General features: G+C 42.7%; 1 protein-coding gene across 1 annotated transcript in view; it reads right to left on the reverse strand.

Moving 5' to 3' along the window:
• EFHC2 (EF-hand domain containing 2) overlaps positions 1-14,837 on the reverse strand; it is a 154,008-nt gene that overhangs the window by 102,645 nt on the left and 36,526 nt on the right. The window contains exons 2-4 of the mRNA XM_077480923.1: positions 13,319-13,507; positions 10,132-10,282; positions 5,835-6,058 (exon numbers count right to left, since the gene is read on the reverse strand). Of these exons, the coding sequence (XP_077337049.1) occupies positions 5,835-6,058; positions 10,132-10,282; positions 13,319-13,507 (564 nt within the window). The remainder of the gene's footprint in view (positions 1-5,834; positions 6,059-10,131; positions 10,283-13,318; positions 13,508-14,837) is intronic.

Genomic DNA, 14,837 nt, shown 5'->3' on the forward strand with positions numbered 1-14,837 from the left:
CCACATGTACTGTGACATACTGAAGCAGAGCATGATCCCCTCCCTTTGGAGACTGGGCCGCAGGGCAGTATTCCAACATGATAACAACCCTAAACACACGTCCAAGATGACCACTGCCTTGCTAAAGAAGCTGAGGGTAAAGGTAATGGACTGGCCAAGCATGTCTCCAGACCTAAACCCTATTGAGTATCTGTGGGACATTACTCAAACAGAAGGTGGAGGAGCACAAGGTCTCTAACATCCACCAGCTCTGTGATGTCATCATATGGAGGAGTAGAAGAGGACTCCAGTGGCAACCTGTGAAGCTCTGGTGAACTCCATGCCCAAGAGGGTTAAGGCAGTGCTGGAAAATAATTGTGGCCACCCAAAATATTGACATGTTGGGCCCAATTTGAACATTTTTACTTAGGGGTGTACTCAGTTTTGTTGTCAACGGTTTAGACATTAATGTCTGTGTGCTGAGTTATTTTGAGGGGACAGCAAATTTACACTGTTATACAAGCTGTACACTCACTACTTTACATTATAGCAAAGTGGAATCTCTTCAGTGTTGTCACATGAAAAGATATAATAAAATATTTACAAAAATGTGAGGGGTGTACTCACTTTTGTGAGATACTGTAAGTATACATCTCCTGTAATCTGATCTGAAGTCATCTGATCTTGCATCCATAAATTCAGAAGTAATTGATACCTTTACCATAGTCATAGCAGTTGCATAAAAGAGATCATGTTATGTGATTACTTTGGGTGCAAACAGTGTTTAGATGGGTTCATGAATTACAAATTGCAAACATAGACTCCACCTAAGGCCTAAATATACAAATGGTTGTCATTTGATCTGAAGTAATCTGATCTGGCATCCATATATTTCTGAATCATTTGACACCTCTACCTTCGACATAGCAGTTACGTATTAGAAATAGTTTCCTTTTACAGAAAAAAAACTTTCATTTAAAATAAAGATACGTTGTAGGGACCTTTTGTTGCCTGGGTTCATTATCACTTCAGGCTTGTCTCTTTATTGTTTCATTTATTAGTTATTGTGGTTGTTCTTGATGATGTAAAATTCAGCTTAATATTTAAATAAATAATTTCTCTTCTGTTTCAAAATTACACACATCTATACATATTTTTGATCTCTTAAATTCTACACTTTTTTGTACAATAACAGAATTAATTTCAACCAAGTTACCTCGAAGGCCGCGTACACACGATCAAACAATCGGGTGGAAAAGTCCGGCAAACTCAAGCCTGCCGGACAATCCCCCTGTGTGTAGCCTCCGGCGGACTTTTTTGACCCGAAAGTACGGCGGACTTAGAAAGTAGTTTTGCACTCCAATCTTCCCGCTGGACTTGCATTTCGGTGGACAATCCGAACGTGGGTATGCCAGTCCGCCATACTTTTGAAATGAACGGACTTTTCCCGCCCGGAGAAAAGTCCGCTCATTTTGAGCGTGTCTCCAGGTAGGCGGGGCCCGCGAAGGAGACGTCACCTGGTATGGACTTAAAGGGGAACCCCAACGCTGAAAAAAAATCGGCGTGGGGGTCCCCCCCAGGTCCACATCAGACCCTTGTTTGAGCACGCTACCCGGCCGGCCAGGAAAGGGGGGGACGAGCGAGCGCCCCCCCCCCCTCCTGAGCCGTACCAGGCCGCGTGCCCTCAACATGGGGGGGTGCCTTGGGGAAGGGGGGCCGCGCGGCCCCCCCACCCCAAAGCACCTTGTCCCCATGTTGATGAGGACAAGGGCCTCTTCCCGACAACCCTGGCCCTTGGTTGTCGGGGTCTGCGGGCGGGGGGCTTAACAGAATCCGGGAGCCCCCTTTAATAAGGGGGTCCCCGGATACCGGCCCCCCACCCTATGTGAATGAGTATGGGGTACAATGTACCCCTACCCATTCACCTGTAAAATAAAGTACAAAAAAACACAACACACAAGGGTTAAAATTGTTTATTGCACAGCTCCGGGGGGTCTTCTGTCTTCGGGGGTCTTCTCGCCTGACTCCTCCGCTATCTTCTTCTAGCTCTTTTACTAGCGGAGGAGCCCGGCTTTCTTCCTCGCCGCCGCCCTCTTCTTCCAACTTCGGGGGTCTTGTCCCCCTCTTCGGTTCTTCTGCTGGGCCACCGCGCCTTCTTCTAGCTCTTTTACAGGTGGTGGCCCGGTCTTCTGTCGCCGCTGTCGTCGTCGCCGCCACCTTCTGTTCTTCTCTTCAGATGTTGCCTCATCGCATCCTCAGCTCACAATGGCACCGGCGCGACGCGCGGCGACTTATATAGGGACATCACCGGATGATGTCCCCGCCCATTATGGTGTCATCGCATCCTCAGCTCACAATGACACCGACGCGACGCGCGGCGACTTATATAGGGACATCACCGAATTATTTCCCCGCCCATTATGGTGTCACAGTCCCAGAGGGGGACTGTGACATCATAATAGGCGGGGACATCATCCGGTGATGTCCCTATATAAGTCGCCGCACGTCGCATCCGTGCCATTGTGAGCGGAGGATGCGACGAGGCAACATCTGAAGAGAAGAAGAGAAGAACAGAAGGCGGCGGTGACGACGACAGCGGTGACAGAAGACCGGGCCACCGCCTGTAAAAGAGCTAGAAGAAGGCGCGGTGGCAGAAGAACCGAAGAGGGGGACAAGACCCCCGAAGTCGGAAGAAGAGGGCGGCGGCGAGGAAGAAAGCCGGGCTCCTCCGCTAGTAAAAGAGCTAGAAGAAGATAGCGGAGGAGTCCGGCGAGAAGACCCCCAAAGACGGAAGACCCCCGGAGCTGTGCAATAAACTATTTTAACCCTTGTGTGTTGTGTTTTTTTTGTACTTTATTTTACAGGTGAATGGGTAGGGGTACATTGTACCCCATACTCATTCACATAGGGTGGGGGGCCGGTATCTGGGGGCCCCCTTATTAAAGAGGGCTCCCGGATTCCGATAAGCCCCCCGCCCGCAGACCCCGACAACCAACGGCCAGGGTTGTCGGGAAGAGGCCCTTGTCCTCATCAATATGGGGACAAGGCACCCCCCCATGTTGAGGGCACGCGGCCTGGTACGACTCGGGGGGGGGGCGCTCGCTCATCCCCCCCTTTCTTGGCCGGCCGGGTAGCGTGCTCGGACAAGGGTCTGATGTGGACCTGGGGGGGACCCCATGCCGATTATTTTCGGCGTTGGGGTTCCTCTTTAAGTCCATACTAGGTGGCAGGGCCAGCGACGTCTCCTTCGCGGGCCCCGCCTACCTGGAGACGCGCTCAAAATGAGCGGACTTTCCTCCGCGTGTGTGTCGGCGAGTCCGACTTAGTACGCCGTATTAGTCAGCTGAAAAAGTGCCGTGTGTGGGCAAGTAGCCCGTTCGGAAAGTCCGACGGACAGTCCACCGGATAGTCGGCTACGTGTGTACGTGGCATTAGGGTGCACTTCTAGTACACTGGTGTGAAGAACTGAGACCTTCATGTTAGCTGTACTGCTATTACTTTGACAGATGTCAGATGCTGTCTGTAGGGCTCTATATTCATCTCTTTGATAAATGGTGATTACTGCACGTTTTACTGTGTATCATCATAGATTTAAAAATTAGGATCAGGAATGCAGTTCTGTGACATTTTTTTCTGCTGATTTGCGCTATGTAGTGTACACTGCAGTAAACTTTTTTCATCATAGAGATGAATGCAGGTCAAAAAGTCAGCTATCAAATTTAGTGCTTTCATCCTAATACATATATGATCCTTAAAGAGGAATGCAATTTCAAGATACAATTTAAAAAGCACACATTTAACTAAGGTAGTGAGCCCTAAAAGTTGTAACCCCCAAAATGTTCCCTACATTCCACTTTCTTTTTACATTTCCTTTTCCTAGATGTCAAAGCCATGTCTACTACTGACAGCTAGTACTTTCCTAAGAACTGGATGCCTCTGCTTGCTGCATGTCATGGAAATTTTCATCTCCTACTCAACCACACACAAAGGTTACAGACCTAAGACGGCCATACACTAGTAACATTTTGTTTGAAAATTTTATTTTTAAGACTATTCGTTTCATTTTCTAATTGTTGGTGGGGTCAAATAGTCATACATTGAAAATTTGAAGGAGCAGGATGGAAAAATGTTTTCAAACAAAAATTATTTGTAAGAAGGAATGTAGTTTTCATTTGGGGAAAGTCCATTCACTCTGAAAATTAATGTTAAAAGCAAAAGTTATTTGAACGACATATGTTAACAATTTAAGGACCGCCTCACGCCCATATACGTCAGAAGAATGGCACGGCTGGGCACAAGCACGTACAGGTACGTTGCCCTTTAAGTGCCAAGCCGTGGGTCGCGTGCGCCCCAGCGGTGGCACACTCGCGACCCAGTCTTGAGCTCTGTGACCGTGGCCGCGGGACCCGATCGCCGCCGGTGTCCCGCGATCGGGTCACAGAGCTGAAGAACGGGGAGAGATAAGTGTAAACAAACCTCTCCTTGTGCTTCCTAGTAAACCTGTCACTGATCATCTGTTCCCTGTCATAGGGAAAGACGATCAGTGTCGTCACACGCTAAGCCAGGCCCCCCTATAGTAAAAAAAAAACACACACACACATACTTAACCTCTGCACTGCCAGTGACATTTTTAAAGTAATCAGTGCATTTTTAATCGCACTGATCGCTGTATTAATGCCAATGGTCCCAAAAATGTGTCAAAATTGTCCGACGTGTCCGCCATAACGTGGCAGTCACAATAAAAATTGCTCATCGCCGCCATTACTAGTAAAAAAAAAAATTATTAATATAAATGCCATAAAACAATCCCCTATTTTGTAGACGCTATAACTTTTGCGCAAACCAATCAATAAACGCTTATTGCGATTTTTTTACCAAAAATATGTAGTAGAGTACGTATCGGCCTAAACTGAGGAAAAAAAAATTTTTTTTTTATATATTTTTGGGGGATATTTATTATAGCAAAAAGTAAAAAATATAGATTTTTTTTCAAAATTGTCTCTATTTTTGTTTATAGCGCAAAAAAATAAAAACTGCAGAGGTGATCAAATACCACCAAAAGAAAGCTCTATTTGTGGGAAAAAAAGGATGGCAATTTTGAGGAGCCACATTTCACGACTGGGCAATTGTCAGTTAAAGCAACGCAGTGCCGAATCGCAAAAAAGGGGCTTGGTCCTTTAGCTGCAAAATGGTCTGGGGCTTAAGTGGTTAAATCATCAAAAGTATTGATGAGAACAATGTCCAAATATTCGTTTGCAAATCTACAACTGTATGGCCAATACTAGAGAGCATCATATGACCGGAAGGATTTATGTAACAAAGTTAATAACATCACTACAGTATAATTGAATCCTTCTTTGGCATTGTTCAAATGACAGGACTTGCCTTAACACAGATTCATGGGGAGTTAGAGAACAATGTACAAACATTCATTTGAAAATCTATTACTGTATAGCCAATACTAGAAGGCATTATATGACCAGAAGGAAAATGTATGTAAGAAAGTTAATAACATCACCCCAATATAATTGAATCCTTCTTTGTCATTGTTCAGATGCCAGCAGTTGCTGGACATACATTCATGGAAAGTTTGGTTAAAAGAGCAGGAATGAGACACAATGCACCCTTTTAGAAAATGATGATGTAAGATGTAATAATCAGGATTAACGTTATCACCTTTTTTAAATTAGGATTTGGAAGAATAGTTATATTAAATAGCAGATTTGGGAAAATCTTTTACCTAAAATGTATCAAACATACAGAAGTATTTACCATGTAAAATGTACCAAAGTTACGCAAGGTGGGAATTCTTCTCTACTCTAACAACCAAGACAAAGGAAAGCACAGATTTTTACCTGTTTGCGCATTGTGGAGTATGGGTCCGGTGGAGTGGAGTCTGGTGGATTTAATCTGACTCCAAGCTTTCTTAAAAAGTTCCTGGTGAACTCATCACAGTTTACGATTTTGAAGGTTCTTGAATAAAACACAAGATCTTTATTGATGTTAAAATGATCCACGGTATAAAACTGGTCATCGTTGGGAGGCGGAAGTGGAATTCGATGGCGTCTGATTATTGTTCCTTTATTGAAAAAGAAAATATTTTCCTTTAAGTCACTTAACTAACTTACCACAGATATATTATTTCCCCTTCCCTCTATGAATGTATGATAGATTATTTATGCAGCCGCCTGTGTCTATTTAATACTTATTTACTAAGAACAATTAGCCACAATTCACCACATAGACCATGTGATTTTGCAACACGCTCTTAAAAAAGGCAGCTATATACATAATTACATAGTTCGTTTGAAACAAGATAAAGGCTCATATAACCAATAGAATAAATAAAAAAAAGAATACTTCCTCATACAGGACCCTACACCTACAGTTGAACCACAGGAAGGCAAAAAAAAAAAGCCATATAAAGCATTACTCCAGCGGGGGGAAAACAATGTCTTCCTCATCCCCCAAAGGCAATCTGATATTCCCTAGATCAACATTCTCTAGTGTTACTATCTATAATGTTAATTCCAGTGGGGGAAAACAACATGTCTTCTGTCGCATACACACGATCAGACTATCTGGCGGACAAACCGCCAGAAAGTCCGCCAAATTTCCGAATGAGCGGACCTGCCCACACACAGGACTTTTCCAGCGGACTAGGTCCAGAGGTCCCCCCCCAAGGTCCATATAAGACCCTTATCCGAGCACGCAACCCGGCCAGTCAGGAAAGGGGTGGGGACGAGCGAGCGCACCCCCCCTACCAGGCCACGTGCCCTCAACATGGGGGGGTGCTTTGGGGAAGGGGGGCCGCGTGGCCCCCCACCCCAGAGCATCTTGTCCCCATGTTGATGAGGACAAGGGCCTCTTCCCGACAACCCTGGCCGTTGGTTGTTGGGGTCTGCAGGCGGGGGGCTTATCGGATACCGGCCCCCCACCCTATGTGAATGAGTATGGGGTACAATGTACCCCTACCCATTCACCTGTGAAAAAAATGTAAATAAAGCACAACACACAAGGGTTAAAAATAATTTATTGCACGGCTCCGGGGGTCTTCTCCCGTCTTGGAGGGTCTTCTCGCCGGACTCCTCCGCTATCTTCTGCTCTTTTACTAGCTCTTTTACTAGCGGAGGAGCCCAGCTTTTCGACTTCGGGGGTCTTGTCCCCCTCTTCAGTTCTTCTTGCCGGGCCTGTGCTCTTCTTACAGCTCTGGCGGTGGCCCGGTCTTCTGTCGCCGTTGTCGCTGCTGTCTTCGCTGCCTTCTGTTCTTCTCTTCTCTTCTTGAGATGTTGACTCGTCGCTGTCTCTGGCCGTAATGACAGGGACGTGTTGCGTGGCGACTTATATAGGGACAATGGGCGGGGTCACCGTGTAATGTTCCCGCACATTATGATGTCACCGTCCCAGCATCCTCTGGGACTGTGACATCATAATGGGCAGGGGCATCTCTGGACCGTTTATGATGGATTTACATAGAGGGACACTTTTTTTAATAAAGAAATAGTTAAAAACTGTCTCCTGTCGTTTTTAGTTTTGTGACACTTTTTTTGTTTTTTGGGTGAATGGGTAGGGGTATGCAATAACCATTCACATAGGGGAGGGGAGCCAGGATCTGGGGGCCACCTTGTTAAAGGGGGCGTCCAGATTCCGATAAGCCCCCTGCCCGCATACCCACACAACCAAGGGTTGTGGGGACCCCAAAGCACCCTCACCATTTTGATGGCATATGGCCTGGTACGATTCAGGAGGGGGGGCACTCCCTAATCCCCTCCTCCTGTGGCCTGTCAGGCTACATGCTCAGATAAGGGTTTGGTATGGATTTTGGGGGGACCCCCTCGCCATTTTTTTTTTAATTTTGGCACCGGGTACCCCTTAAAATCTATACCAGAGCTGAAGGGCCTGGTATGGATTTTGTGGGGGGGGGGGGGGGCCCCACGCCGTTTTTGTTTTTAATTTTGGCATGGAGTTCCTCTTAAAATCCGTACCAGACCTGAAGGGCATGGTAATGGACTGGGGGGACCCACACCATGTTTTTTCAATGATATTTTAGGTATATTGCTGGGATCCGACAATACATTACAGCCGCAAAAGAATTTTGAATTACATTTTTTCCTTTAGAAATGTAATTTTGTTGCGGTACTGTTATAAACATAGGAAAGATGCTCTACTTTCCAGGCAGGCTAAGGGGATTCCCCAGGCATGATATTTAAAGGAATATTTCATTTTTATTGTTTCACTTTAAGCATTATTAAAATCACAGCTCCTGAAAAAACGACAGATTTAAAAACTTTTTTTGCATCGATACATGTCACCTGGGGCAGTACCTGGATCCCCATACACTCTTTTATGGCAATAATTTGCATACTTACCTTTAAAAAAAATATATATATATTTTTAACGTTCGTGTTCCATAGACTTTAACAGTGTTTGCATGTTTGCACAAATTTGTAGTTTGTTCGCATGTTCTGGTGCGAACCGAATCGGGGGGGTGTTCGGCTCATCCCCAGTTATTACCTTTAAATGTTAATATCCTGTTATGTTTTACCTTTCAACCTAAAGTTAGTGCATGCAATTTACTTCTATTTTGCTTGTGCCCCTATCACCAGGTAGATGTTTTATTGCATTGGCAGAAGAGAGCAAATTAATCTAACCATAGCATTGTATATAAACACAAATATATGTGTAAACATGGTGTAAAAGGTGCACTTAGCATTAGTATAGCTAAAGGCAAACCTTTTTGGATAGAGTGGAGAGGGATTAGAGCCATTAGGGAGATTCATCCTATTTTTCCTATTTACCATTATTGTTGTTATTTTGGGTTGTCCCCAGAAAAGTAATAGAGGGGAAATCTTCCAATGTGGACACTAGTTGTGGTGACCTGGTCTGCTAGAACTTCCCTTTATTTTTAGGGACTTCCTTTCACTTCCTGCTTGGCTATGGTACAGGAAATGGGACACAGATGGTGAAATAAAATCTGACAGGGCTTATAACCCTCCCTTGCTCTATCCAAAATGAAATAAAAAAGTTTTGCCACTAGTTCTACTTTAACTGCAATAGATAAATGTCAGGTCACTGACTGAGCTTTGCTGTCTGGCAGGGCTGTATAAATTTCTATTATTGTATGGAGAGAAATACAAATGCTTTTGCAGGTAAAATAGCTACCAAATATTATACCTTAATGTTTAGATTTTTTCCTGGAGTCCAGTTCAACCATTTCCTACCCGTGCTGTAGCCAAAAGATGGCTACATCACGGGCTTTGATGATTGCGCTGCCCGTGCACACCCCCCGCTGTGGCACATGAGCAGCGCGCTCTGTGTTTGCTGATCCCTTCGGACTGATCACTGATCACAGATTGGGGTAAAAGGCAAATCACAGAGGCCCTTTACCATGAGATCAGCTGTATCCAATGACAATCTGCATTCCTTTCCTCATACTGACAGCTACAGGGACATCTACATTGATTATCAGTACAGTCCCAACAGTGCCCACCAGTGCTGCCAATCAGTGCCCATCAGTGCCTCCTCATCAGTGTCACTTATCAGTGCATATCAGGGCCACCTATCAGTGCCCTTCAGTGTCGCCTATCAGTGCCCATCAGTGCCGCCTCATCAGTGCCCAATAAAAAACCCAGTGGCGATTAAATACCACCAAAAGAAAGCTCTATTTGTGTAAAAAAAATGATAAGAATGTCATATGGGTACAGTGTTGCATGAATGTGCAATTGTCATTAAAAGTGTGACAATGCAAAAATCTGAAACTTGGCCTGGGCAGGAAGGGGATAAAAGTGCCCGGTAGGCAAGTGGTTAAGAAAATATAAAATTTCTACAAAACCAATTAACTATGCATATTTTTTTTCAAAACAGTGGCTGTGTTTGGAAACCATATGATGATATAGGACACGGCAAGACATAAAATGTTGAATTTCCATATATACTGGAAAGGAAGAAGAGTTTATTACATCCACTATGACCACAGTACAAACAAACCCCTTTTGATTCGTTTTCGTTTTGAAAAAAAGGTCTAGCCCTTCAAAATGACACAAAAACAGAAATAATTTTATGAAGGAACATTGTCAAATAGGTATACGAGTTAAAAAAGGCCGTGACCATATCTTCAAAGAGTAGTTTAATATGATTTCAAACTGTACATACCCTGTGACATTCCGCTGTTTTTTATCTGCGGCTCGACTACTTGAATTGTGTCATCTTCAAGATAGAAATAGATTTTACACTGTCTGATGCGGAAGGTTTCTTCTCGTCTCTGGTGAATATCTTCTTCAAAAAATGCTTCAAATGACAGAACCTGAAATTAACAGCTAATTATTACTCATAATAACATAAACTATGCAGAAACTCCAACCAAGATATGTTTTTTGTATAGAATGTGTAATAGTCCTTTATTTATTAATTTAGTTATTTATTTATTTGTGAAACCATTCGATTTTGAATTCTGTTAGGGTTCTATATGGCTGCATTTCAAAATTCTAATATAATTCTCAATAAGACATTAAATTCAAAAGGCAATGAACCATTTGCTGATCATTACTAGCTTTTACGATGCTAAATTGCCATTGAATTCAGACAACCAGAGTTTCTCTATTCTCTTAAAAAAGAAAAAAGACTGGTGCTCCACTTTTACTCCAGCAGGAAATAGTTATTGACAAGATCACTCACTTCCAGCGGCGGCTGGTAGTATCGTCTTTTTTTGTGGGGGGGGGATCCATCTAGGTCGCTGGCTTCCCCCAGGCGACGGGCCTATGTGCCTCCTCCTTCCTCAGTTGAGACACACAGGACAGTAGCAGGTACAGAAGGTTGACGTATTTCACACAAATACGAAGTGAAGTACATGTTTAGGTGAAACACATCAACCTTCTGTACTTACTACTGTTCTGCATGTCATCATTGGTGGGATGATGCAATAAATGGACTCAAGACCAGTCATGGTGTGCAGCCATTTCTTCTTCTTATATGAGTTCCACTGAAGCGAGCGGGGGCCAACACCCATGTGTGGAATCCAATCAGCATAATTATCTCACCTGGAGCGGTATATCTCTTGTTTCATTGTAAGATGGCACCATCCTTGACAGATAGGAGGATTTAGTTCCATTTAAAGTAGAAGTCTTACCAAAACGTTCTGTTTTGGTAAGAGCAGGGAAGTTTATAATGAGAAGAAAAGGAATTTTGGGACTTTAAATGAGGCAGGATCCAAAGGGTTAACTGCCTTCATCTCTATCATTGATTAAAATTGAGAGTAAGTGGTGGGACTTTGTATGAAGCACACAGAAGCACAAAGGGAAGTCAAGTGACTGGGAAATACTGTTTATTCATGTTGTATACTCTAACATACAACTAAATGGGTATATGACCTCCAAAAGCATTTGATCATTTACAACATAAGTTACATAGTTGTCTGCAATCATTGAAACAGTTGCAGAACAGACAATGGATACATTTTTATAAACATAGGTAAATAGAAAACAAAACTAAATATAGCAAAAAAATATGAGAAGAGGGGAGAAAAATAAAATTAAAAAAAATAAAAATAAAAAGCGCATGTGCAATAACAATAATGACCGGCTGCAGCTCTAGTAAGGTACTGTACCTTTAAATTGACTATATACTTATTTAAGCACTACTTGGTCCCATAAGTGTCATACAAATACCAACATAAATACAATTGTAAAAAAAAATAAGGTAAAATAAGGTAAATAAACAATGTGGATGATTTAAAACACATAACATTCATACATTAGTGCAAATCCTTGTGTTTCTTCATGCATTCAAATTGTGACAATCGACCCTGCAGTCTTTAACTATGCCAGGTGCTGTCTCCTTAAATAAAGTGCAAATTGTGCTCCTCTCCAGTATGTCCACTCACTCACTAACTAGTATGGACTCCTATATTATAAGGGTCACACTATATTATAAGGGTCATATAGAGTCAAGATTTATATCCCACAATAGCATGCCATGCCGTTATATATTTATACCCATAAGCGAACAAAGAAGATAGCAGAAGAGAGTCAAATAGCGTAATTCCGTTTATTAAAATCTGTATGGTTAAAACCAATTACACTCACCTGTAAATAAGAAAATGCAAGAAAAATGCCGAAACTGGAAGTTTGAAAATTAGGTCACCATTAGCTGTCACCTGACGCCTTTAATAATGTCCTGGAGGAGGGGTGAAACACGCCAGGTGACAGCTGGTGGTGACATCATTTCCGGCCAGTGGTCAACATTGTATTGAGACAGAAATTGAAAGAAAATCCAACTTTTTACAGTTGTCCAAGAGCCAGATTAAGGCTATTTTCAAACTGAGGCGGGGGGGGGGGGGGGGGCGCTAGCGGTGAAACGCCGCTAGTTTTAGTGGCGCTTTACCGTTATAGGACCACTGTTATAGGGCGCTTTTAACCCCCGATATCGACCGAATAAAGGGTTAAAAGCACCCACAAAGCACCGACTCACAGGCATATTGCAGGCACTTCAATGGGCAGGGGCTCTTTAGGAGCGGTGTATACACTGTTCCTAAAGTGCCTCAAAGAAGCTGCTTGCAGGGTTTTTTTTTACGTCCTGCCAGTGGAGCGCCCCAGTTTGGAAGCACTCAGGCTTTCACACTGGGATTGCAGATGAGCCTTTTTTCAGGTGCTTTAGTGCCGTTTCACACTATTGCGATGCCAGACATCGCATGTAATTCGCAGAGCCACTGCTGTTCACATTACATACGATGTCTGTGTGGTGCGATGTCAGCCATACAGATAGTCGCATTCGGTCCAAACGCACACAGGACCCTTTTTTCTGTTCGGACCAGAATTGGATTGCATGTGTGTTCACACATATGTAATTCGATTCATGTCCGAACTGTCAGTTCGCAGTGCGATATGCGAGCTGAAATGGGGGTGTCATCAACATATAATGACACTCCCCAGCAGTTTGCATATGGCAATGTGAACCGTGCATGTCGGGTGCGATGTAGGAAACCCGCAGTATATTCGCAGGGTTCTCGCATCACAATAGTGTGAACCGCCACTGACAGGCATTATTTTTAGCGCTAAAGCGCCTGAAAAACACCTCCAGTGGGAAAGGGGTCTAAGAGTGAACATTTCCTCTCAATTCCTGTTGTGTATTTGGCGCAGGAATTGAAAATATATCTATGCAGCAGGAATAATAAAACAAAAATATATATATATATATAAAATAAAACAATTAATATGGGTTTTAATAAATTCCTACTTATCCAAAACTAAAAGTAAAGGTTTTAGTTTAGAAATACATTAAGCACCAATTCTTCCATACCTTATTCAGATCCAACCCACCAATGTTGCATATACAAAATACACACCTGTTTATCAAATGCAACCCAAGAAGGAGCATCACTGCCTATTCCTCGAGGGAAGACACTGAACTTAGGCTTCAGTTTCTGTCCAGGAAGTGGTTCTCCTCCAATACCTGACTTCTCTTCACCAAGCAACATAGAGATATCATTGGAGTAGCCAAAATGCTGAGACTTGTGGAATTTTTCTTTTCCTAGCTGAAAATACAAATTAAAGTGAAAAATTGAAATGATATAAAATATATTGTATATTGTTTACAGCTATATTGGACTATGTATCTATCACAACATTACAATACAATTTTGGGATGGATGATGCATGCATGGCCAGCGCAGAGAAGATTCTACTGGAAGGATATGAACATCGAAGTGGGTTGTGACCACAAGATACTGGTTAGTATCCATTCGGGGCACGGGGAAAGTGGTAATTTAGATGAGAAGTGCTAAGTTCCCTTGGTCTGAAAGTTTGCTTATCCTTTACATTAAATATGCTTACCTCCAGCCAGCCAGATTTCTCCTCACTTCCTGTCTCAGGAAGAACATTGGAAGTCTTTTTAACCACTTCAACCCCGGAAGGTTTTACCCCCTTCCCGACCAGAGCATTTTTTACAATTTGGCACTGCACTGCTTTAACTGGTAATTGTGCGGTCATGCAATGCTGTATCCAAACAAAATTTGCATCCTTTTTTTCCCACAAATAGAGATTTCTTTTGGTGGCATTTAATCACCTTTGCAGGTTTAAATTTTTGTGATATAAAGGAAAAAAATACAAAAATTTTTTAAAAAAAATATATTGTCTACTTTTTGTTATAAAAAATCTATAATAAACTAAATTTTAGTCATACATTTAGGCCAAAAAGCATTCAGCCACATGTCCCGGGTAAATAAAAATTCAATAAGCATAGATTAATTGGTTTGCGCAAAAGTTATAGCATCTACAAACTAAGGTACATTTTCTGAAATTTACACAGCTTTTCGTTTATGACTGCCTATCTCATTTCTTGGGGTGCTAAAACGACAGGGCAGTACAACCCCCCTCCCCCCCGAATGACCCCATTTTGGAAAGTAGACACCTTCTGAGAGGCTTGTTGAGCACATTGAATATTTTTTTTTTCATAAGTGATTGAAAAATGCCAAAAAATAAAAATAACATTTACACAAAATTGTCACTGAAATGATATATTGCTCAAACATGCCATGGGCATATGTGAAATGACACCCCTAAATACATTCTGCTGCTTCTTCTGAGTACAGGGATACCACATGTGTGGCATATTCCCATGGCATGTTTGAGCAATATATCATTTAGTGACAACTTTGCAAAAAAAAAAAGAAAATGATTGTAATTTTCCCAAAACTGGTGGCAAAATATAAAATATTCCATTGACTCAACATGCCTCTCAGAAAATAGTTTGGGGTATCTACTTTCCAAAATGGGGGGGGGGGGTTGTGCTATCTGGGCATTTCATGGCCTCTGAAACTGTGTAAGGTAGTGAAGAGTCCTTATGCCGCGTACACACGATCAAAC

This window comes from Lithobates pipiens, unplaced genomic scaffold (assembly GCF_037356315.1).
Source record: "Lithobates pipiens isolate NorthernLeopardFrog02 unplaced genomic scaffold, aLitPip1_a1.2 Scaffold_16, whole genome shotgun sequence".
NCBI lineage: Eukaryota > Metazoa > Chordata > Amphibia > Anura > Ranidae > Lithobates > Lithobates pipiens.